The sequence below is a fragment of the Xyrauchen texanus genome, chromosome 2 (genome assembly GCF_025860055.1).
Source record: "Xyrauchen texanus isolate HMW12.3.18 chromosome 2, RBS_HiC_50CHRs, whole genome shotgun sequence".
NCBI classification, from domain to species: domain Eukaryota; kingdom Metazoa; phylum Chordata; class Actinopteri; order Cypriniformes; family Catostomidae; genus Xyrauchen; species Xyrauchen texanus.
Window position 1 is genome coordinate 10,579,432 of NC_068277.1, and position 26,632 is coordinate 10,606,063.

Genomic DNA, 26,632 nt, shown 5'->3' on the forward strand with positions numbered 1-26,632 from the left:
TTTCAAGTTAAAAAGTACTTCAACTGTTAAAAACGCGTCTCGAGATAGCTGTTATAATGCTTACAGTAGCCTGGCTACAGTGTTCAACTACAGGTCACAATTGTTAATTTTTCTAATCATATTTTAGCCACAAGGTGCTTAAAATGATGACATTTTATGTCTTGTATAACGTGAGATAAATAGCCAACATTTGCTGTCATTTCCATGCTGGAAGTGCTCGATTGGTTCCTTGAGTAAAGTGGATGTAGATGTGAAAGGAGCTGTCCATGGACTGTGGTGCTGAAACACACAGCGCTTTGCGAATGATAGCAGTCACTCTACCTTACATTTTGTTCATTTTTTATTTACAGGGTGACTAGCTAATGTATAAACTACATAATTACATCTCATGTGTAGCTAAGGAGAGATGACCGACACAATTGTCTAATGATTAAGATGCTATGACTCTTGACACTAAGGTTTAACCTTGTAATGTACATCAAATTATTGGATAATATAGGGTTACTCTTGGCTACTTTTCCTGCAGGGTCTAAATCCCTACTGGTTTTTTTTTTTAGCATATCGTAATGTTTATGTCCAGCATATGCATGTATTTTGTCTGTAATTGTAATAACATAATAAGCTTGCTTCAGTATGTATTTATGTACAATTTAAGCTGCAAGCTGTCTTTTTTCTACAATGATAATTTGGTTTCAAAATGTCCATTAATGCAATGAAAGTGAAAGTAAATCATTACAATGTACATCCTGTGAAATTTGTGCTACTCACACACACACACACACACACACACACACACACACACACACACACACACTTATCACACTTATTTATTTTCTAGGGCTTTGTTGTGGAAAAGGCTGATGATATCATCTGGGATTTTCTCCATCATGTTGAAATACTAATGGACATTTCTGCTTTACAATATCCCAATTGATTCCTTTAAATCGGAACCATTCCCAGCAGCCCATTCTCTGCTAGAGTGAGCGAGACATTGAGATGTCAATCAGTAAAGAACTTTAAATTGGACTGGCACCTTTGCAAAGGCATTACAGTTATTGTAATAAAAGGTTGCGTCAAAAGCTAGACTCCCTGCATGGGTGAATACTGCTTCAATCAAACGTAAGCTACCAAAATTACCACCATTTTATCTTCACTTTGACACCTCTGTCTCCCGTCTCCGGCTGGTCCTCCACACTCCACACCCTGTCAGCATGAGTGACTCACAGGAAGCGACATCCCCGGTGGCAGGCATCGGAGGACCTGTTGCCTGCGTGTCCAAGGTGGAGCTGCGTAGTGTCCTGTAAGTCCCTGTTGGACCGAGACACGCTCAACAAGTCTGACCCGTGCGTCATGCTTATGGTTCAGAATCAAGGCCAATGGACAGAAGTGAGTTTTCATCTTTTCTTTTTGATCATAGCTTGTTATTTTCTTTTATTAAACTGCATATTGTTTATGTTGACCCTTTCTGCAATATGGGTGGATTCACTTTACAATAACATTTGCCGATACTGACATAGATATCTAGAAAACAAGGTGGCCAAATGGCCTATATAATCACAAAATATGTAAAGCAATTTAAGGGAATTGTGCACCCCATAATGATAATTATAAAGATAATGATAATACTAATATTATGACTTTCTTTCTTCTGCTGAACACAAAGAAATTTTGAAGGATGTATGATGTGTTTTTAAATAGAATGCAAGTCAAAGGAGATCAAAAGCTCTAAAAGGCACATAAAGGATCGATTTGAGTGGTATATTCCACGTCTTTAAGTTGTGTGAGAAATAGATCAAAGTCACGTCAGAAGACTCAAACCATTTGGATTACTTTTGTGCTACCTTTATGTGCTTTTGGAGCTTGAAAGTTTTAATACCCATTGACTTCCATTAATATATTGCTGAATTTAAATGGACACTTATTTTACATGGCATTTGCTAAAAAAATGCACTACAAAATTTTTGGAAAACAAAAACAATATCTGCATATTTTGCAACTGACACAAGGACCAAGTCCACACAAAAAAAGGTGCATTGAAAGTGGTTGAAAGTGCATTGATTTTGTTATGGTTACGCCTCTCATCCACTTTGACATGAAAATGGAGACTTTTGAAATTGCTCTCTAGTACATTATACTTAAAAAACAATGACATTGGAGGTCTGGTAGCTCAGCAAATATTGACGCTGACTATCACCCCTGGAGGCGCAAGTTCGAATCCAGGGTCATGCTGAATGACTCCAGCCAGGTCTCCTAAGTAACCACATTGGCCTGGTTGCAAGGGAGGGTAGAGTCACATGGGGTAACCTCCTCATGTTTGTTGTAATGTGGTCTGCTCTCGGTGGGATGCGTGGTGAGTTGTGCGTGGATGCCGCGGAGAATAGCGTGAAGCCTCCAAGCGTGCTATGTCTTCACGGTAACACATGCAACAATCCACATGATGAGATGCATGGATTGACGGTCTCAGACGCGGAGGCGACCGAGACCCGTCCTCCTCCCCCTCGGATTGAGGCGAGTCACTACGTGGACTTAGAGTGCCATGAGGACTTAGAGTGCATTGGGAATTACAAATTGGGGAGAAAAAACAAAACAAACAAAACAATGATGTTAGGAAACAGGAAATGAGTTTTCAAGCGAAAACGTATTATTAATAGAGATGTTGTTTAGGTGCAATGACCACTTCTGTTAATCAGCCAATCGGGCACAGTTGGCCAATCATTGGTCAATTAAATGGCCTGGTCATTACAACGGTGTATCAATAATTATAAATAAATGACATATTTGAATTTTAAATGAGTAGTGCTGCAACATCATCACCATCAAAGCCTCTTAATGATAATTCTAATAATATGACTTTCTTTCTTCTGCAGAACACAAACATATTTTGAATGATTGTATGATGTGTGGTTTTTTTACAACGCAAGTCAAGGGGGATCAAAACCTTCAAGCTCCAAAACTTATATAAAGGGAGCATAAAGATAAAAGTAATTTATTTGAGTTGTATATTCCAAATCTTTTGAAGAGATTTAAGCACTTTGGGTGTGAATTAGATATAAATTACTTCAGAATACTTGGAATATACCACTCAAATAATTTGGATTACTTTTGTGCTACCTTCATGTGCTTTTTGGAGCTTGAATTTTTTTATCCCCATTGACTTGTATTAAACAGATGAAAAATAAAACATTGTACTATACTAACAAGTTTGTGTTTGGAAAGGCATGAGGGATGAGAAAATTATATTTTTATCTATTCCTTCAAAGATAACAAATAAAATGTAAGCAATATTGCAGAATTTATAAGGACACTGATTTGATACAGCATTTACTAACGATGCACTACAAAAATATATGAAAACAAAAAAAATAGATTTAGATTTTGGAACTGACACGAGGACCACATCCACACATATACATTTTTGGTTGAAAGTGCATTGATTTTGCTATGTTTATGCCTCATATCCACATTGGGATGAAAATGGAGACTTTCGAAAACGCCGTCTAGTACGTAATACTTTTAAAAAACAATGACGTTTAGAAACAAAAATGAGTTTTCAAGCGAAAATGTATTTATGGTAAATGGTCTGCACTTATAGAGCGCTTTTTTTTAACCTTAGAGGTTACCAAAGGGCTTTACAATGTGTCCCATTCACCCATTCACACATACTCATACATCAATGGCGGCAGAGCTGCATGACCACTTCTGTTAGTCATCCAGTTATCTGCTTATGCTGATAATCTCAAAATGGCCAATCATTGGTCAATTAAATGGCCTGGCCAATACAACGGTGTATCAGTAATTATAAATAAATATATTTTTTTCATTTTGAATTAGTAGTACTTACACATCAGCCATCGATTCTGTTTTAAAGCCTCTTAATTATAATTCAAATAGTATGACTTTCTTTCTTCTGTGGATCACAAAAACATTATTTTGAATGATGCAAATGATGGGTCAAAACCTTCAAGCTCCAAAAGGCACATAAAGGGAGCATAAAAGATAAAAGTTATTGATTTGAGTCGTATATTCCACGTCTTCTGAAGCGATGCGATTTATTAAATGGCCCGGACGATACATCGGTCCATTAAAAGTTATTTTAATAGAATGACAAATGATTTATGATTAATGGTTCAATTAAGAGGCTTTGAGAAAGTCCAAGACAGTCTTTAGGTTAGAAAAAGTTGTATGGTTATAGTGATGCACAATTACTTCAACTGACATTCTGATGGCAGGGCTTGACAGTAAAGGTTGACTGGACTGTTCAAAGTCCTAGTGAGCGCGGGGAGTGGGCACTTTTGGGATTGAGTCGAGGCAGGGAATTGTCACACAGCAGGGAAGGGCGCTTGAAGCAGAGAGAGAGCAACCACTCTGTTTTTTTCCCCATATATCAAAGCAATCACTGTAAGAATATTTTTTTTATCTGGAGCCACAGTGGTGGTTTTGAAGACAGCTCGGAGAAACTGCAGCAATGTGTCAGGCTGAAGGATGAAATCTTAATCCGGCCCCATTATTCCAACAGCTGTGCCACGTTCAACATCACAGTGTACAAAGTGAGAGATGCCATCCCAGTTCAACTGCAACAGAATAGCTGCAGCATTCTGTGTCTTCAAAGATTCAATTTTAAAGAGGGGCCACTTAACACATTAAAATGAAAATAACATAAAATCATGTACGCATTGTTGTGGCACTTTATATGAATCATCACGTCCTACAGCGATCTGCTGTTAGCGATTTTAGCCGTTCTACTTCCACGAGACTGAGCAGTTGGATTAGCCACGCCCCCTCTTTCCAAATCCCAGTACTCCAAAGATAACAAATTGGCTTTATTGAGACTGACACGGGCAGAAACCTTTGTTAAAAACAATAGCAGCAAAATAGCGCCCTCAACTGACAACTTTTATGTACAACATGGCTTAAAAAAGGCAGTAAGTCTCAATAATTCACTGCAACTGCAACACTATGAGAACGTGCAAAATGATTGACAGGTCGAAAGCGCCATTGTGAGCTGTCCGCGGACAAATTTTTTCAGAGTCTAGAGCTGTCACTGAGACAGCTCTAGAATTTGGATTTGGAAAAGTTTTTGCATACCTTTCCATGGAAAAATCACTTTCAGCACCTATAATTCAGCTGAACTGCTTAATTTACAGACTCAAGTCAAGCTTTGTTTTTCAGATAAATTCAGCTTTCTATGTTTGTTTGGTTTTTAAGAAATATTAAAGGGTGCACTCAGTATCTTTTGTCTTTGTGTCATCTTGGACTTACACTGACACTTAGTGGCTTGGATGCATCAATATTTAAAATCAATAGTTTCAGTTTCAGATGTCATTGTAGAAATGTAGTATTCACAGTCAGCCATGATTACTTTAATCAATGAGTGAAAGTGTCCAATAACAGGACGGTTACTGAGATTAAGCGAGTAGTATTCGGCTGGTTGGTCATGTGATTCCATGTTCGGACCCTCTCCATGTAGAATAAAACAGCTTTTACAAGGTTACTGATATGACTGGAGTTTTCATTTTAATGTGAGTGCTCATGATTTCTTACATGTATTGCAAAATTACAGTTCATGTCTTTAGCAGTTAAACGTTTTTAATTAGGAAAAAAATACTGAGTGCTCCTTTAAAGATGCAAATTAAGCTCAATCGACAGCATCTGTGGCATAATGTTGATTTCCAAAAAAATGTTTTGGACTCGTCCTTCGCTTATTTAAATAATAAACGCAGCAGTAAGGCACTAACAATGGAAGGGAATGGGGACTGTCCATAATCCTTAAAATACACATTGTTTATTGATTTTAGTTTGAGAATCATCTACGAACCTTCACTAACCTCAGTGTTAAGATATATCTAATATTACTTTAACTTTGTTGGCATTCATATTTTATCCCATATTTCCACTAAATAAATTTTGACATGCCCCTCCTTTTTATTAAAAAAAGCAAAAATCTGGATTACAGTGAGGCACTTACAGTGGAAGTGAAAAAAGTATAGCCACAAGATGTAAAAAATATTTCTATCCTTTTATGTGTAAAAAAGGATGGACAGGTCGGAATTATTTTTAGTGGTAATCAACATTATGCCACAAATGCTGTCAATTTAATTAAACAAACTCAATTTAAAGAATATTCCTTTAACACGCATGTTGTTTACTTCTTGTGGCTATACTTTTGAAACAGTGTGTATTTTATGTTTATGGATTGTCCCCCATTCACTTTCATTTTAAGTGCCTCAGAAAACGAGGAACTAGTTGAAATATATTTTTGTAGTAATCAATTATGCCACAAATGCTGTCGATTGAGCTTAACTTTTTTGAACCTAGAATATTCCTTCCTATATACTCCTTCGCCCCTGGTTTATTAAAAAATTAGGTTATAGTTACAATGAATGTGAATGGGGCTATTTCATTAACTATCTGTGTAAAGTTATTTCCAATAATACTACTGTATTACAACAATTATTCAATACAGGGTTGTAATTGTAGATGCAAAAAACATCCAATTTATAACCACATGTGCCTAATTTTAGATGCACTCAATGTGCCAAAGTCAGTGCAAAATGTACACGCAATGCTGTTTCATGTCATTGCTTTTAGTCCACATTTTCACATCGCTAAAATTTGCCAAGCAAATTTAGCAATACTGGCATGCATGTCTTGCAGTATAGACTAATTTTGCTTAAAAGAGACAAAACAATTATGATCTAGCCGGTTTCACATCGCTGGAACATTATGAAACATATATTATTTTTCCATTCCCATTCCAATTCCCAATGTTATCCCCATTATATCCCACGATTGCTTGATTAGCTGTAGCATTTTACATTGATCCATGATCATATTATCAGAACACCCACAATAAGATGTTCAACATTAAGCTTTAATATCCTCATGAGAAAAGTGAGCGCATGAATTGTCACAGCGTGAAAGCTCCGAGCGAGTTCTGCACAACAATCGTTAAATGTTTAAAGCAACAAATACACCAGCCCTTGCCTTTTTTGCAAAGAAGTCTTCTGTCAAATCATAGCTCTATGAACACATTAGGCATTGAAATAATGGGATCCTTATGAGAAGACGTCAAGCACTTTGTAAAAAGCTAATCTGCAGTCAGATTTGATCATATAGATCTTCCAAGCGCAGTCCGCAACCTAAAAAGATGGCAATATCATAAGAAATCGTACTTTAATAATTACTAGGGCTGGGTAAAAATATTAATTTTCCAATACAATGTGATCTTTGTTTGAACAATATCTATATCTGATTTTTCACTCTATGTGGCAACGCTCTAAAATGCAAATAAATGACTCACGCGTGCATCCAAATCTCTCGCTTTGCAACTAATGTCTAAATGTCTAAAACTAAATGTCTATGATTTTTCACTGGCTAGTAAATGTTCAATTTCCCTCACCAGTGGTTGAGTGCTATAGTGGAGAAATTATTAGCACTGAGGACCTTTCACTGCGAGATGAGAGTAAAAGATTGGTTTAACACGCTCTGTGTCTCCAAAGGCGAGATCCACGGATCCATATGTCATTGAATAATGTCTCTTTTAAAACCCTTTCTGTTTTTAACAGTCAGTTGTTGATGAAATACAACAAAAAAGAAACATTTAATTATAATCACACATGGATGCCTTAAAGAAACCACGCACATCTTATTTGTTATATGCGCTTACGAGCTGATGCCGCTAGTCTTAAAGAGACAGTACCGATTTAGTACGTGTTCTACATATCAAATTATGCAAGTAAACAATAATGTAACAAAAGTATACGTGCAACATAATCGAACTGAATCAAGAGCTTGTGAATCGAACTGGGAAATCTATATCAAAACCCTGCCCTAATAATTACAGTAAATAATTAAAAGTCATTATTTACTGTATTCTAAATACTGTTTCAGTACTAAAAGGGCTTAACATGTGAAATTCTTGTTACCATGTTACATTTACTGACTTTACTTTTAATGCTTTGCTTGTGTTACACATATTTCTAAAATAAAATACATTTAATACATGAATTAGGTTAATATGTACATCTGTTTGCTTTGTGCGTCACCAATTAAATCAATGAACAAAGAGGAAATATGGACATTATTATGAATTTGTTGAGCGAAAAAACAAGCTTTTAATAAAACGTTTTTTAGAGAGTAACTTGAAAGTAATTAGTAATGTGATTACTTTATCAAAGAAGTAATCATTAAAGTCAGTAATGTGATAACAAGTTTTAGCAATTTGTATTGATTTACTTTTTTGAGTAACCTACCCAACACTTTTGATGTCTATGGGAATAAAAGTTCTCGTACAAGCCAAACTTGTACAATTTCACCATCTTGTATGAATTATTTGAGTTTTCATGATACTATGTTGCAATTGACTGTGATGGTATGGATTTTTGCATCAATTTTGCAGCCATCTACTCTTTGCTGCTCTGATGTTCTTGAAACATTTGGAAATACTATCTGCTCATGCACCACAATGGGGAAGTACCATTGTCATGCAAATCACAAGCTAAAATAAGTGGGAGCTAAGCCTTCTCATATCTCCTCTCTGCTCTCCCTTTCTCTGAGTCTCTCTCTTTCAAGGTGAATATTACATAGTATGTGTAAATATAACCTAATATTCATCGACACTGAGACCCTCAGGAACTTGCAGTGTGTAATCTCTCTACAACACCCCTAGGCTACAAACAGCAGCTCATTCCTGTCACTGCTGCCCTTACAGTACTCAAACAATCCCAGTATCTTAATACAGCCTTGACAGGTGAGAAATAAACACCTAATGACTCATTTAGCAGCCCCTTTACTGCACGGTAAAACTCACTGTGATGTTTTCCATGTTGACAATAAGATATTCTCCTAGCCTCAACAGTCTTTTCTTTCACAGTGTGTGCATGGGTCCTACACTCTTTATTTGAGAGCTTCTTTCATTATGCCGAACTTCAGTTTAGTTCAGATTTATTAATTCAGTGCATTTTAATGGAAATTGTAAGCAAAGCAGCTTAGTATGGTGATAAGTCTTAACCGTCAGTGAGAAAAGGATAAAACATCCGACGAGAAATCCATTCAAAGGCACTCAGCATGTCGCGTCACATCACTTGTTGACTTGAGTAAACACAAGTGATTGAAAGGATGACAACATTATTATCTCAGTTCACTAAAACTCTCAGGAAGAGACTCCATAATAATTAATTGTGCAAGTTTCTTTGCTTGTGCTGTCTGCACAATGTAGCGCCCAATTCACTAAAGCCACGGTTTTCAAATTGGGGAGCGCGCCTCTCCAGAGCATGTCAGGGGAGACGTGGAGAATGATGATTAAATTATCAAGTAAAATCAAATGATTAATAAATACAATAAAAATGGATAAAATGGGGATAAATGTATAAATTAAAAATACTACTACTACTACTATGTTGTGTTTGTGTGACACCCCATGACGCACTGTGAATGATGTAATCGAGTCGGTTTCCGTTCACCCTTAAACTACTTATATTTGTACATATCGGGATATTTTGCAAACACGTAAAATATATTGTTTCTATACTTTCTATAATTTTTTTATTCAATGACATAATTCGTAATGCTTCTTGGGATTGTACTTCATGCCCATATGCAAGACGGTACGTACACAGCCTGTATGTCTGATTTTCAAATACTTTTTTGCCTCAAAAACAAAGTTTGCGATGTTGTGATTCACCTCTGAGCTGGTTGATTTGGTTCATGGCTCACAACTCTTTTATGAAGGACTTTATTAAAAGTCTGTGGAAGAAATGAATGGGTAAAATACTTCTGGAACACAGATGTTTGAAAGAGTGGGCGAATATACCTCAGAATAATGTTCATCATTGCTTATGGAAACTTGATTACTTACTGATTGCCATGGGACCAGAACCCGTGTCTTTGAAGCTCCTTGCGCAATCCGCTCATGGCTGAACAGCTCTATAACTCGGCAGAATGGAATCAATATCAGGGTACCGTAACATTTGCTAGTGGCATGTCAATTTACCTTGTGATCATGTTGAATTTACATAGGATGGAGGCGTTTTCATGCTGAAAAGAATGATAATGACTTTCAGTGCTGAATACGCCTATGTGTACTGTATTGCGGGGTGGTTAGTGAATTAAATGCTGGTTTTGAGCTGAAATACAGTGCACACAAAAGTGTCACTCTTTAGTGAATTCGACCCTCTGTGTCATATAGCTACCCAGTAAAGCTCTGTTCATTTGAGGCCAATTTTGGCTATGTTAGTAAGTTGACCTAGCCAAATACATGACTTAACAGGAGGATGTAGAACCTAGGCTTCAATTTTGGGAGTATTTCTGATTTCTGTATGTGGGCAGGGTGGCTGCTTCCTAACCGGGTTCTTCTATAACAAAATGGTTTTCCACCAGCAGATGTACTTGGAATTGATAAGATGCCTACTTCTCTGTGATTGGAGGAGCTGTGGGAGGCAATCGGGTGTTTGGAGTGATAACAAAACTCTAGTTGCAGTGTTCGGAACTAGCTGTAGCCTATATAGGGATTCAGAAATCATTCGGCCAGCAAAGTATTAGCTACAGCAATCTAGTCTAGAGTTTATTGCACGTAACAGTTTCTCAATATCATGCTCTACATCTTAGATGCTCATCAAAGGGAATACTAGCAATATTCCTGCAGATCCAATGATATCAGCTACATTACTATCTCAGTAAGTGTCATCTATTTATATCCCCAAACAATCCAGTGCTCGAAATATATTTCCATTCCCTCTAATTGTAAATGTCACAAAAATATGTCAAGGCAATATATCAGCAAAAAATTTAAAGAAATAAGAAAACATATGTTTTTTTTTCCTCTCACTGTGACATTGTTTTCTTTTTGCTATTAACATTTTATTGATTCTTTTTTTTTTTTTTGAACACTGTAATTATTAGGTTTTTTTCTTAAAAAAACAAAAACAAAAAAGAAATACAAAAAAACAAAAACAGGGAATAACAATACAAAATACAAATTGAATGATTCATCCATATCACAACCCTATATCACACCCCAAATCTCCCTCCCCCAGTGCCACTAATAAACCATACACAGATTAAACAAGAAAAAGGCATTTAAAGTCATATTAAATTTAGGTATTTTGTCCTGTTGTTGTTATACCCATATATGAAAGGAAACTGCCCCAGTGTTTTACCAACAGATCTTGACGTTTCTTCAAACAGAATGCAATTTTCTCAAGAGGTACATATGATGATACTTCTGTAGTCCACATAGAAGTAGTAGGTGGTTTAGAGTCCTTCCACCTCAGAGTTATGCATTTTATTGCTGCTAAGAAAGCTAATCTAACAAACCTCAGATTAATCCCCCTCCGTTCCTCTAATAATGAAGTGTCCCCCAACAAGATGAGACTGGGTTCCTTGAGTATATTAGTATCGACCACTGTGCCAATGATCTCGAAGACCCCTTCCCAGTATACCTCAAGATCAGGACAAGACCACAGCATGTGTAGAAGTGTCCCTTTCTGCACTTTGCATCTTGGACATAGCTCTGAATAGTTACTTTTAAAAGCGTTTAGTCTTACTGGGGTATAGTAGACTCTGTGTATCACATTAAATTGAATGAGTTTATGGCGGCTGTTGATCGACAGAGTCTGAGCTTTCTCACATATAGTTTCCCATTCATCATCACTGAATGAGCACTCCAGGTCTTTTTCCCATTTAGATTTAACATTGTGAAGATTGCCAGCCATCAACTGGGACAGCTTACCATAAATAAATGATATAAGACTTTTAGGGTCTTTTTTATCAGATAAGATGTCCTCCATGGGGGAAGGGGAAAGGTTAGATAGACGACCACCTTGCTGAGTCTGAATGTAGTGTCTAACTTGTAGGTATTTGAAGAAAAATTTAGAAGAGAGGCAAAATTTCTGTTGTAGCTGCTCGAAAGACATGAGTGTGTCCCCATCATAAAGTTCTTCAAAAGTTTGAATGCCACAGACGTACCATTGTTTGGCTATGCCATCTTTAAGAGCTGATTGTAGAAAAAGATTATAATAAAAGGCAGTGGATCTGAACAAAGTTTGTGTGCATTTCATCTTTTTCCTGAGGTCTGTACAGATTTTACACGTACCAATGATCAGAGGGTTAGAAGTCAATTTCTTTAAGCAATTCAGAGGGGCAAAAGGTATTGCAGCAAGAGCTATACCCTGTACTTGTGCTTCCTCTAATTGTCGCCACGCTGGCGGAGAAGTGCATTTCGTTCGCCAAATCCAAATTGAGCGCAGCTGAGCTGCACAGTAGTACAAATAAAAATTGGGCAACTTTAATCCGCCGTTCCGGAATGTCATACATAGAGAATTTAGCTTTACCCGTGGCACTTTCCCTTCCATAAAAACCTCGAAATAATACTATTAAGTTCCCTAAAGAAAAACCTTGGCAAAATAGGAGGGAGCGCCTGAAACAAATATAAAAACTTTGGTAGTATAGTCATTTTGATAGAGTTTACCCGGCCAATTAACGAAATAGGGAGGGACTTCCACCTATCTAAATCCCCTTCTACTTTTTTAAGTAAAGGGATATAATTTAGGTTATATAACTGAGACAAGTCTCTGGATATTTGTAGTCCAAGATAAGTGAATTTATCCATATTCCAGGTGAAGGGAAAATTTCTAAGAGGTAGTCGAGTAGCTGCTATATTAAGGGGCATAGAGACACTCTTATTTACATTAATTTTATAGCCAGATATGACTCCATAATCTTGTAGTAGAGTCATCAATGCTGGTTATATAGAGTTTACATTAATCAAATACAACATGATATCGTCTGCATATAATGAGATTATATGCCGAGATTGAAGGGTTGTAAAGCCACTGATGACGTCATGCGAGCGAATTGCAATAGCTAAAGGCTCTATTGCTAGCGCGAATAAAAGGGGAGACAGAGGGCAACCCTGTCTCGTGCCCCGCTCCAAAGAGAATGGAGTCGAGATTTCACCATTGGTCTGAATGACTGCTGTTGGATGGTTATAAAGCATCTTAACCATATTAATAAATTTAGGGCCAAAATTCATCTTTTGAAGGACCGAAAGCAGATATAGCTACTCAACTCGATCAACATTTTATTGATTCTTATGTGAAATATGGAATAAACAGATCATATACACACAGAATTAACTTAAATCTCATTATATCCCCCTCCCAGGATTGGGGAGTAACGAAATACATGTAACGGGATTACGTATTTAAAATACAAAATATAAGTAATTGTATTCCTCTACAGTTACAATTTAAATAATTGGTATTTAGAATACAGTTACATTAAAAAAGTATTTTGATAACTGAAGAGATTACTTTGAATTTTATTGTCATTTGTTTCATTTAGTCATTTCAGATGGAAAACATTTATACATATAAATAATGCGATCCAAAGTGCATTTGAACAGCGGTGAAACACTTTCTTATGATGTGTTATATTCATACCAGCAGACAGAGAATTAAGTTTGAACCAATGCAAATCTTAAACTGAATAAGCCGTACCCTTGCATCACTAGAGATAGTTTTAATATTCTTAAAGTAATTTTCCACTCCACATCCTCCAATACCATTTTCAAATCTTTCCCATAACCTCTTAAGAGCAATTAAGGCCCTATCACCAAGATTCTGAATCAACGAGGAATAATACACTGGTGCTTCATGACCTTTTCCAAAGGCTGTGAACACCATACAGAGGGTGTTTGCAGCTTTAGGGGGCTTTATACTACCACCAAAAATAGTTCAAAGTAGATGGCGCAACGGTAGGCTAAATACCTGAAATATTGAGACCAAGAAATCCCAAATTGCTGGCTTATATTTTCAAATGATCGCAAAGCTCCATTTTCACAAAATTCGCCAAGTGTAGCAACACCCGTCTCAATCCATTCTTTCCAGCAAAAGGGGGACTTGTTAATACATCATTTGGGGTTCAGCCATATACTTGAGGAAACATTTAGGTAAGTATCAGAATTGAACATGCGAGAACCTTTGTCCATACTGAATGTAAATGTGAAATAATAGGATGCATTTTTGCTTCTCAAGGCAAGTTAATAGAAAGACTTTGCAATGGTGAGATTGGGGCAAGGACCGCTTGTTCGATGTTGTACCAGGGTTGGACTCTCTCAGGTGGAAGAGACCAATGGGCCAGGTGTTTGAGATTAAAAGCATAGCAATAAAACAAAATATTGGGGAGGCCTAAGTCTCCTTTGTCAGTTGGTCTATGTAACTTACTGAAATGCAACAGAGGTAGTTTACCATTCCAAATAAAAGACTTAGATATTCAATCAAATTGTTTGAAATAAGAAAGTGGAACTTCTAGAGGAAGAGAGTGTAGTAGATAACTTAATTTGGGGATACAATTAATTTACAGATGTAGTGAAGCCCACCTATCCACATCACACGAGAAACTTTTCATTAATGGGTCACAATTAACTCTAACTATATCTCTCAAATTTGCTAGAAATAAAATGCCTAATGTCTTGCTTGGGCCATTGAAAGGTGCCAGGTTAGAAAGCCTGTCAGAGCAAGAGCTTCCAATTTAGACCAATTCACCCTATATCCTGAAAATTCCATAGAGGCTAGGCATAGATCTTTTTCAGTCAGAGACAATAATAATATATCATCTGCGTAGAGTAGAAGTTTATGCACCACACCTCCTGCTACAAATCCAGGAAGATCATCCTCTTATTGAGGCTGCTAATGGTTCCAGGGCAAGACAGAACAATAAAGGGGAGAGAGGTCAGCCTTACCGGGTTCCCCTACCATGAGAAATATAATCTGAAATGAATCTATTAGTTTGCACTGCCACTACCGGTTGTTTATAAAGTAACTTAATCCACCCAATAAAAGTGTTCCCAAACTCGTAATTTCCTAAATCTTAAAAAGATAGTTCCATTCTACCCTATCAAACGCCTTCTCTGCATTTATATTTACATTTATGCATTTGGCAGACACTTTTATCCAAAGCAATTTTCATTGCACTTATTACAGGGACAATCCCCCCGGAGCAACCTGGAGTTAAGTGCCTTGCTCAAGGACACAAAGGTGGAAGTTATGGGGATCGAACCAGCGACCTTCTGATTAACAGTTATGTGTTTAGCCGACTACACTACCACCACTCCACTGTGAGTGTGTGCATCAAGTGAGATTGCAGTGATCGTGGACTGATCATTTAAGAGATTAAGAATAAGATTCAATTTTATTGTCATTGTGGAGAGTACAGGTACAGAGCCAATGAAATGCAGTTGTTTTCGCATATCCCAACTAAGCTGGGGTCAGAGCGCAGGGTCAGCCATGAAACAGTGCCCCTGGAGCAGGGGCCTTGCTCAAGGGCCCAATAGTGGTATCTTGGCAGTGCTGGGGCTTGAACCCCCAACCTTTCAGACAGTAACCCAGAGCCTTAACCACTGAGCCACCACTTGCGTATAAACCCCTCTTGATCTATATGTATAATCGATGTAATAACTCTGCTTAATCGATAAGCCAGGATTTTAGTAAACATTTTTACATCTAACTGGATCAGGGAAATTGGACGATAACTTTTATCTTCATTTGGGTAAATGTTGTTGTTGTGGACCTCCCAGCACAACTTGCCACTTTATTCCTTGCCACTCATAGGACAAAGTCTCTGTCAGCTGACCACAAGAATCTTGCCAGGATAGATTGGGGTCTGTCAACCACTGTGGGAAGCTGACCGTGAACTCTGTGGGTGTGTTCAGAGTTCTCATCTTGAACTGGCGGCCCGCTGTGTTGATCACATTCAGAATAAGCCCGTCCAAAAATTCCCTCTGGGATTCCAACGAATTAACATTATTACACCTACTCTGATTTTCCATATCCTGTAGTTTTTCCCACACGCATTCCACATCAGCCTTGGAAGCAGGCAGGTTAGACTGTAGCTCTCTTTCGGCTGACTCCAGAAACTTGACCCATTTTTCAACATCGTCCATTCTTGTGATCAGGGTGGAAAGTTTTGCCTCCATAGATTTGATCACCCAACGTATTTCTGCGAGGCTCTCTATGTCCGTTGAGATTTTCGTCAGTGCTGCATAAATGTTCGAGACATCCCGACATATGTCACGGAGCTCGATGCTCACAATCGACTGGACCTCTGCCATCTTGATCATGTGAGGTGACGCGTGGGAGTGTAAGTGCTTTTTAATGTCCCCACAGGCTGACGATTTCAAATTTTTTGAAATCCTGCCCTCCCTGCACAGTTTAACAAACAAAACTATTACAGTTGTCACTGGTTAAAATTGCTTAAATGGATAATTGTAGCAAGGTTTAAGCAGAGCTTGCCTTTAAGATACCAACCCTCGCATAGTGTCACGTGACTCCTCTGACATTATTTTCTTTACAATTTGGCACATTACCAAATTGTCAATTTAAAAATATTTATTATTGCTTTTTCGCATTTAAGTAATGGGAAAGAGATTTTTCCATTATGTTCATGATAATCTAAGGGTAAACATTCTTAATTGTCATCCTAAAAAATCATAATGGTTATATTTTGGTTTAATATTCATTAATCAAAATATAAATTGTTATTTTTTTTCTTTTATACCTGTATAACTTTGAAGTTCTTGACAGGTTTCATAAGATTCACACCAATTCCTTTATTTGACTACTTGCTATGAGAGTGCTGCGTTATAGAGTTCAACTCAGTTCAAAGGCACATACATAGTAGATAGGAGGAATGATTAATTTATATGTGAAGTTGAATGTTATTGCTGAGACAGACTCTGTTAAGATGTGGGCTGATGGAGGAGGGTCATTCCTTGCTTGATATTTGCTATACAAACACATTAGAGGTTTGACACTGTTAATCTGATTTAGTGTAAGTGTAATTTATTATTTTTTTTAGAAATGCTCCTGACAACGACTGTTACCCCTGTCTTTCTTCCACTCACAATCTGGTGTCGCACTTGTTGGTTTCAAGGCCAACCCAGTCTTCTGCCACCACATGTCAATATCAGTGTTGGGGAGTAATTAACCAAAAGTAGCAACACTTCTAACTTATCTACATTTTCAGTAGCATGACATAGCTGAGCTATTTTCACTATAGTGTAGCTTTTCCAGTAATGAGCTACTGCACTTTTCCAATGACTAGTAGTGTTAACTGTTGTTTATCACTATGTTTTTTATTCTTTTATAAATGGAAATGGAGCGTAGTTCTAGCTGGAAGACCAGCAGGTGTACATCATCACATCATTAGCCAATCGCACGTAAGCCAATGCTTTATAAGTCTGCTCACAATCTATCACATTACTGTTTCGGTGCGCTAACACGGCAACCTCCACCACCCCACCACCACCAGTTGAGCCCTGTCCCGCAGGGGGGTAGGATCCTCACCCCTGCCTCCTATCTCCAGCAGGACATGACGGTTCCGGGTACAACTCCCTCGGACTGCCGGACGGGGCCTACGCCAAAGAGAGAGACATTACCTCCCGTTTTACATCTATCAAATAAATGGCATCTGAAAATTCACTCAAGCCTGCGTGTCTTCCCGATAGAAAAGCCTATACAGGGCCGTAGTGGAAGGATCTGGAAAATTCCTGTGGGCCGCACCATACACTGACTACAAGACTACATATTGATTTCTTTCAGTAATGTGAATCCATAAGTCCATAAGTTTAGTTTAAAGCCACACGGGATGTAGTCTCTCCCATATTTTAGCATCTCAGACACAAACAGACGTGTGAAATATGTAATGTTTTTCTCTGTTACACAAATGCTTCACTTGACAGTGGTGGAAGGATAACAGAAGATCCATTTTTGTATAATGTATTTTTGTAAATGGCAGTACTGTTAAAAATTTTAAGGGGTCATGTCATGAGGAATAACATTTTCCTTGATATTTTGACATATTAGAGGCCATTCAACTATAAAAACATACTGTCAATTTCAGAACTCAAAACTTAATCTACAATGCAATAGAAGCATATATTGAAACTAAGCTGCAAAAACGCCTCGTTCTCTACTTCGCAACTTCCCTATGTCAAGCAATTTTAGAGTCATCTGGGGGCTCAGAGTCATCTGGGAGCCCACTGGGGGCTCAGTTCAGAATCAGAGAGAGACAGCAGGACAGACATTCCTGGTGTTGCCTACTAACTATTCCTGAACACCAAAGGGAACCATCTGGACTATTTTAAATAATTATTTATATAAACATGCCCTAGACAGATGTCTTTTACCATTGTCATGGTATCACGTGCAGCTTTTAAAAGACACGGTGTCAGGTTACAACTCTGAAAAGGAGACCCTGTTTCATTCAGATGCTGCATCTTGTTGTTTTGAGCACAAACGCATCCTGGACGCGTTCTCGTGCCCATCTACTCGTGCCCATCTACTATTTTTAATTGTTGGTATATGTAAACAGTTTCATTCATGAATATTTCAAACGTCATGACTGTTTGATAGCTAAGTGTGCTGCTGTGCTTAAATGAACAGTTTAATATATTCGGATGCAATGTGTTGTATGTGCATTATGTGTAAACCTTAAAAATTATTTTTATAATGCTGTGGTGCTTGTTCATTCTCTTCCAATTGAGTTTCAACTATAGCTGTTTTCGAGAGGCTGCACAATGTTAGCCAATCATAACATAGGCCGTTTACTTTGAAGTTTTAAGTAGGCGCTTATGCCAAAACCAAGTGTTTCAGACAGGGTGGAAAATGATCATATATGACTAAATTATGAATGTTTTAGTGCAACAAGTTATACTAACATTATCAATTTACCTCAGGGATGGTAATACAATTATATAAAAAGAGTATAGCATGACCCTTTTTAACGACAATCACTAAACCTTCGGTTGGGTTTCTTGTGCATTTAATTGGTTCATATATTTTCACTGGATTTGTTGTTATGTTAATAAATGCACTGAAAAGTTAAATAATGTGTATTAAAACACACAGACATACACATTCGGTATGAAGGAACGGAGTGCTAATTTCTTTATAGTAAGTGCATTGTGTATTTTTGCCAACCAATTGTTTCCCCCTCAAAAAGGTGCTGGACTAAAAAGAGCTTGACTGTTTAGCTACTTTAGGTTATGAGTATCTTTTAGCTTGGAAAAATACAGTTTCAAAGTAGCTTCTCCAACACTGATCTATTGCATGTTTTTTATGCTTCCGTGCATGTTTTTTATACGTCCTACTTAACTACCGTCACGTTACATGTGCATTTTATTTGAAATCCACCCTTTGAATTTTATTGATCAAAAATGTGCATGGATAGCACATCCCGCACCTGTTTTTTCCTAAGCTGAAATCCTAATTCTAACGACTTTAATTTTAATTGTCAGAATTTTGACTTCAAATGGAGTGTTGGGTTTAATCTGATTATGAAGTAATAAATTACAGTAATCTAATTACTTTTAAGTGAAAAGGTAGTGTAAAACATTATATTTGAATTACTGTTCAGTACACTACATGGGCTACAAAATGTTCTATTTTTTATCCCCTTATCTCCCAATTTTGGAATGCCCAATTCTCACTACTTAGTAGGTCCTCGTGGTGGCGCGGTTACTCACCTCAATCCGGGTTGCGTAGGACAAGTCTCAGTTGCTTCCGCTTCTGAGTCAGTCAATCCACACATCTTATCACGTGGCTCGCTGTGCATGACACCGTGGAGACTCACAGCACGGGAGGCTCATGCTACTGTCCATGCACAATTTACCACGTGCCCCACTGAGAGCAAGAACCCCTAATTATGGCCACGAGGAGGTTACCCCTTGTGACTCTACCCTCCCTAGCAACCGGGCCAATTTGGTTGCTTAGGAGACCTTGCTGGAGTCACTCAGCACGCCCTGGGATTCGAACGCACTACTCCAAGGGTGGTGGTCGATACTCGCTGAGCTACCCAGGCCCCCTGGCTACACATATTTCTAAACAAAAAGAGTTTGCACTTCCTAACTAGTCATTGTAAGGAAGAAACGAGTCAATGGCTTGCGTGCGACTATGAACAAGGAGGAAATATTGTCACAATTGTTATTTTTCGTTGAGCAGAAAAACGAGTTTTAGAAAAAGAAACTTAAAAGTAAAATAATGAGTAATGTGATTACCTTTCGATTAAATAATCAGTAAAATAAACTTATTACAATTTTATAGAAGTAAATTAGTCATTTGTAGTGGATTATGTTTTTTGAGTAACTTACCCAATGATATGTGCAAGAACTTCTTCGGTTACGCACACTAGAAGCTTTAACCATCCACAACAGCACACAAAGTAGATTTGTTCTAGCATGTATCGTCAACAGTGGCAGATTTGAATGAGCTCTGGTACAGCTTAGGAGCTTCAGAAAATAGCCCACAAGTATACCCAACCCCGGTTCTGACTCACGCAGTGCCGTATGAGGCATATCGAATGAACATACAAAGTGAATTCTGCATAAAAATTGCATATTCAAGGAAAGTGTGATCTATTGTGCTATAGATGCACAGTGGCAAAATATTGGGTTGCAAGGCTTAATACTAGAACCAGTTATCTGTACTTGCTATTATTGCTTCCTTTTTTCTGAACTTTCATTCTTTGTTGTTGCATCCTTGGTTTTAGTACACTGGAAAGCAAAGCACAGACAATCCAATATGTTTGTCTCTTGCAATGCTTTTTGTGCTGTAATTTTCATATTGCATCTTTGAACATAATGATTTCCTTAATATCTTAGAAGACATCTCAGAGAATGATGCATCAACTCATATGGCTAATTGCTTTAGTGAGGTTATAATACAGAAATTATTGTATTAGCTATACAATAATAGTTTGTTTTTAACATGCACCACTGAACAATAGGAAAGCAGGAGGAGGTGTGTGAGAGAGAGAGAGAGAGAGAGAGAGAGAGAGACAGCTGATGAATGAGAAACGATAACAAATGTGTTCTGTATGAAAGAAAGACCACGGTCGTCACAGCTGCATATGTGGAATCGCTCAACAATCAGACTCATGAGGCCTTTATCCCTGCTGTCTTCTGTTCTTCTTCATTCAGGGACAAATAAACTGCAGACTGTGATCTGACTTCTGAAAATGTTTCTTTTTCAGACTCTTCCAGTGTTTTTTTTTTTTCATTGTTAGATGGGGCTTTTTTCACATACAGTTTTTATGGTAGGGCAAATCTCCAAGAGTTAGTAAGGTGATTCTTAAAAGGAATAAAAAAGATGGGGTCTAGCTCTGCCTAATTTCATGGTTTACTGTATCACTGGGCAGCTAATATTAGCTATATTAATAGGTGGTATAATGTTCCTGATACAGACTGGCGTAGGGTAGAGGTGCAATATTGTTCTTCATCTTCTCTTTCTGCCTTGGTTTGTGCCCCTCTGTCTACTCACATCCCAAATTTCAGAAAATAATTTGGTTGTACTTCTCTCAAGATAGGGAAACAGTTCAGACAACATTTTAAACTTATTTCTTCTTCTCTCTATGGCCCTATATGTAATAATCATCTGTTTGTGCCTTCAATACTTGACTGAGCTTACATTCTGTGGAAAAACAAAGGCCTTACACATCTATATGTTGGAGTTTTTGCATCTTTTTCTGACCTTGTTGGGAAGTTTCAGATTCCTCGTCTAATTTGGGTATTTTCAAGCCCATAATTTTGCTTGCTCCTGTTGTCCTTCTTTTCCAGAATTGTCTGAACCTTCTTTATATGAAAGGTGTCTCATCCAGAAATGTGTTTCTGTGTCTATTTTATACCATTTGTTGCTTTCACGTGTACTGCCACCTTCCTCTCAGTCCAAAAATCAATGGGAGATGGAACAAGGACGTTGTCTGGACCAGGATTGGTGGGTGGACGCTGCTGGCAGGGCTAATTCTACATCATCCTGTGCCAGACTAAGTCTGATTCAATTTAATATTTTCCATAGAATTCGTTTTACATAGGTTAAATTAAGTTATTTCCCAGGCTCAGATGGAACTTGTAATATGTGTTTTCTGGCTCCTGCTGATCATATTTCATGTTTTGTCCAAAACTGAGTGATTTTTTGGACATATTTCTCTGACACTCTTTCAAGCACTTTTAATATTTCCTCTGAACCATGCCCCCTGATTGCTATCTTTTGTGTCCCTGCTGTACTGGATGAGCATACGAAGATGTTTGGTAATGATATTGCTTTTGCTTTACTTATAGCGTGCAGACAATTTTTAAGTCTCCTTCTACTCTCTCATGGTTAAAATGTTTAATGTCTGTTCTTTATTTAGAAAAAACACTAAGAGGCTCTACTTCCAGATTTTATAAGAACTAGGATCTGTTACTTTTTAGAGTGCATCATTCATTTGTAACACCTTAATATATATATATATATATATATATATATATATATATATATAAATAATTTTTCTTTTTTATAAAAATCAGTTTTAGGTATGTAGGCACTTGTTTTTTTATGGTATTTTTCTTTCTTTCTATTCTCCTCCACTGGATGAAGGTGAGTTGGGTGGGTGGGGGTTAACTGAGGGTTGAGACAGTTCGTGTTTGCATCCACCCTTAGTGTTTTGGGGGGAGGGCAGAAGAGAAAGAAAACCTGCAATGTATATTTGTATTTGTATATTTATACATACATGTAAGAACTTTCTAACTTTCTGTATAAATTTTATATTCCAAAAAATAAAATAAAATAAATGAAGTGAGTGATGTAAATTTAGATGAGAATCTAAATTTATGGAGTGAACCAATATTCTCTGCTTTTAGCAGCTGATGTAGTAGCATATCGCAAGGCTTTTGGTCCCGCCCCCAAATGGTGATGTCATGCACTCACATTTGTATTGGAGTTTAAAATGGACCATTTTCAGCTAGTTTGACAATGTATATAGCTTAATTTTGAGTAATTGTTGATCTATCTTTCTGTAATTTAGTTGGACCGTTCTGAAGTGATCAAGAGTAACCTGAATCCAGTCTTCGCTAAAGTCTTAATGCTGGACTATTACTTCGAGGAAGTACAGAAACTGCGCTTTGAAGTCTACGACATCCATGGAACACATAGTATCGGAACTCGCGATGATGACTTCCTGGGTGGTGTGGAATGCACGCTTGGACAGGTGATGTCACTTTTTTTGTACATTTCATTTAATATTCATAAAATACTACACTACTGTCAACTACTGATCATCCATCCATCCATCCATCCATCTTCAACCACTTATCCGAAGTCAGGTTGCGGGGGCAGCTGCTCCAGCAGGGGGCCCCAAACTTCCCTATCCCGAGTCACATTAACCAGCTCTGACTGGGGGACCCCGAGGCGTTCCCAGGCCAGTGTGGAGATGTAATCTCTCCACCTAGTCCTGGGTCTTCCCCGAGGCCTCCTCCCAGCTGGACGTGCCTGAAACACCTCCCTAGGGAGGCGGCCAGGGGGCATCCTTACCAGATGCCCAAACCACCTCAACTGGCTCCTTTCGACGCAAAGGAGCAGCGGCTCTACTCCGAGCTCCTCACCCTATCTCTAAGGGAGAAGCCCGCCACCCTTCTGAGGAAGCCCATTTCGGCCGCTTGTACTCGTGACCTAGTTCTTTCGGTAATGACCCAACCTTCATGACCATAGGTGAGGGTAGGAACAAAAATTTACCGGTAGATCGAGAGCTTTGCCTTTCGGCTCAGCTCTCTTTTCGTGACAACGGTGCGATAGAGCGAGTGCAATACCGCCCCCGCTGCCCCGATTCTCCGGCCAACCTCCCGCTCCATTGTCCCCTCACTCGTGAACAAGACCCCGAGGTACTTGAACTCCTTCACTTGGGGCAAAACCTCACACTACAGATGACAGATCAACTACTGATCAATTTATTTAAATTTCCCCATTCTTTTTCTTTATTTACTTTAACCACAATTTTCTGCAATTAATACATCTTGAAGTGAACTTATTCATACTATGTTTTATACATACAGTAATTTTATCCATTCTATCTATAGCCACTATAACCATCTATAGTGTTTAAGATGCAGCATTTAATTTAATTTAATAAAAGTTTCAAAGGTCCAAAGGTCACTTCCACACTAATATATTTGTGGTTGAAAACTCTTCACATTTACCAAAGTATGTGGTTCTGGAGAGCGTTTTCAAAAGTCGGGGGAAACGATGTTCCAGACCAGTAATGATGAGAGGCCAAAGCGTAGCAAAATCAATGTGTTTTAATCTAAAATGTATTAGTTTGAACGTGGCCTTATCTTACCTAAAACGTATCTTCCCTGCAAGCCTCGCTTTCCTTCATAAAATGCAAATCTAGTTTACAGTTTTATATTTTAATCAACTTTGCTATTGATTTTAGCATTTTTTATATTCCTAATACATTTTAATCTGTTTTACAGATAGTGGCCCAAAAAAAGATGGTGAAACCTCTTCTTCTGAAATACGGAAAATATGCTGGAAAGTCAACAATTACAGTGAGTTGAAACAATCTTGCTGACACACAGATAATTCATATTTAATTGCCTCTCTCCACATTTACACGCTCACTGAATGTGGAAAAGTGTTCTGATACACTTCTGTAAATAGTTTAATATAGCTCTAGACAACTGTAACCCCAGCAACAGCATTTTGGTTAGAACAAAATCATTAATTTATATTACTGTAGACAGGATCTCAAGATATTGTCACTAATAAATGAGGAAGCTGTCAGCTGCAAAACTGAAGCAAACAATTTCAATTTGTATTTATAGTGCATTGCACATTTTACAAGACACATGGTTCCAAAGCAGCTTTACAAAGAATAGTGATTTGCATCCAAAGGCGACAGTAGGCAGGAAAAATTACCATGTACTTTTAAGAAACTGTAAGAAACCTTGGGAGAAACCTTGGGAGGAACCAAGACTCAGCTTGGGAAATGTACTTTTAAACAAATTATATAAAGCATACACGCAACACACACACACAGTATATGCATGTATACATATACAAATGCTAATTAATGTAATCCAGTCACATTGACAAATTGATATTTTAATTGAATATAATAATTAAATATATATAAAAACATCAACACTGTTTGGCTTGTAACTGATGTGTACAAAAATCTGTGTTCAATTTGACAAAATCAGTAATTATCTTCGTCTTAGTGTCTTTTTCAGGAGCGTAACTACAGGTGGGTTGTTGGCACTCATCTCCACCCCATCATAATTCACAATTTTCATCCTATGAAATATCACTGCCCAACACACACCTATTTTTTGGAGTACCACTGAAATGCCAAATCCTGCCTATGCGCCTGGTTGCACATATTGTGAAATTAGAGATTTTCTTTGTTAATTCTGGAAATAAATGTCAGTTTTAAAATATTTCTCTATACAGTTGGGTGAAACTGCTAGTGCATGTGATTACAGCTAATTAAATAAAGGGAATTTAGATCTCTGTAACACCTGAGTATTAAAAAGTGAGCAGATTTCAGGAATAATGTGTAACTTGAGTAAGGGACCTAATTTTGACAGTTGATATTTGGGTTGCAACTCAGGATGTTGATCTCCAACTAAAATTGTACTATCTGGGCTAAAATATTATGTAACCTCAATTCAAACGACACACACGCACGCACGCACACACGCTCGCACACACAAAATGTACACACATTCTGTGTGTTTCTATTGTAGGCAGACAGGGTTCATCTGTAAGACAAAACGTATTTCCACATCCTTGTCATAGGTGTTGATTCTCTGCTTTCTCATCGATTTTATCACAGTTTATCCTCACCACACTGCCGATTAATGGCCTTTTCATGTTTAACCATTCACAGAAAAGACTCTTATGTTTTCTGTATCTCCTCATTGGATTGCACTCTGTTGTAGATTTTCTTTTATGGAGAGGAATTTATATTTTGATATGAGGTGAGACAAAATGGGTCTATTTCAGCATTTCTCAACAATCAGAAGTCAAGGACAACTCCATATATGGCACTCAGTGATAGATAGATAGATAGATAGATAAACAGACAGACAGATAGATAGATAAACAGACAGACAGACAGATAGACAGACAGACAGATAGATAGATAGACAGACAGATAGATAGATAGATAGATAAACAGACAGACAGAAAGACAGACAGACAGATAGATTGATAGATAGATAGATAAACAGACAGACAGATAGATAGACAGACAGATAGATAGATAGATAGATAGATAGATAGATAGATAAACAGACAGACAGACAGACAGATAGATATATAGATAAACAGATAGACAGACAGACAGATAGATAGATAGATAGATAAACAGACAGACAGACAGACAGACAGATAGATAGATTGATAGATAGATAAACAGACAGACAGACAGACATATAGATAGATAGATAAACAGACAGACAGACAGATAGATAGATAGATAGATAAACAGACAGACAGACAGACAGACAGATAGATAGATAGATAGATAGATAGATAGATAGATAGATAGATAGATAGATAGATAGATAGATAGGTAGATAAACAGACAGACAGACAGACAGACAGACAGACGGATGGATGGATGGATGGATGGATGGATGGATGGATGGATGTGTGGATGGATGGATGGATGGATGGATGGATGTATGTGTGGATGTGTGGATGGATGGATGGATGCATAAAACTGTTGTTCCAGTTAGTTAGAAAAGAAATAGCACAATGAATCAGAAACGGCTGAAGGTCTGTGTCAAATTTGGTGGACAAAACTGTAAAGCTATAGG

The 26,632-nt window shown here is 37.7% G+C and overlaps 1 protein-coding gene across 1 annotated transcript in view; it reads left to right on the forward strand.

Annotated features, from left to right (window-relative positions):
* The first annotated feature begins 1,211 nt into the window (after positions 1–1,211).
* The window catches only part of LOC127652900 (copine-7-like), an 80,394-nt gene continuing 54,973 nt past the window's right edge, over positions 1,212–26,632 (forward strand). Inside the window, 4 exon segments of the mRNA XM_052139348.1 lie at positions 1,212–1,292; positions 1,294–1,386; positions 22,837–23,019; positions 24,281–24,355. Coding sequence (XP_051995308.1) covers positions 1,212–1,292; positions 1,294–1,386; positions 22,837–23,019; positions 24,281–24,355 — 432 coding nt within the window.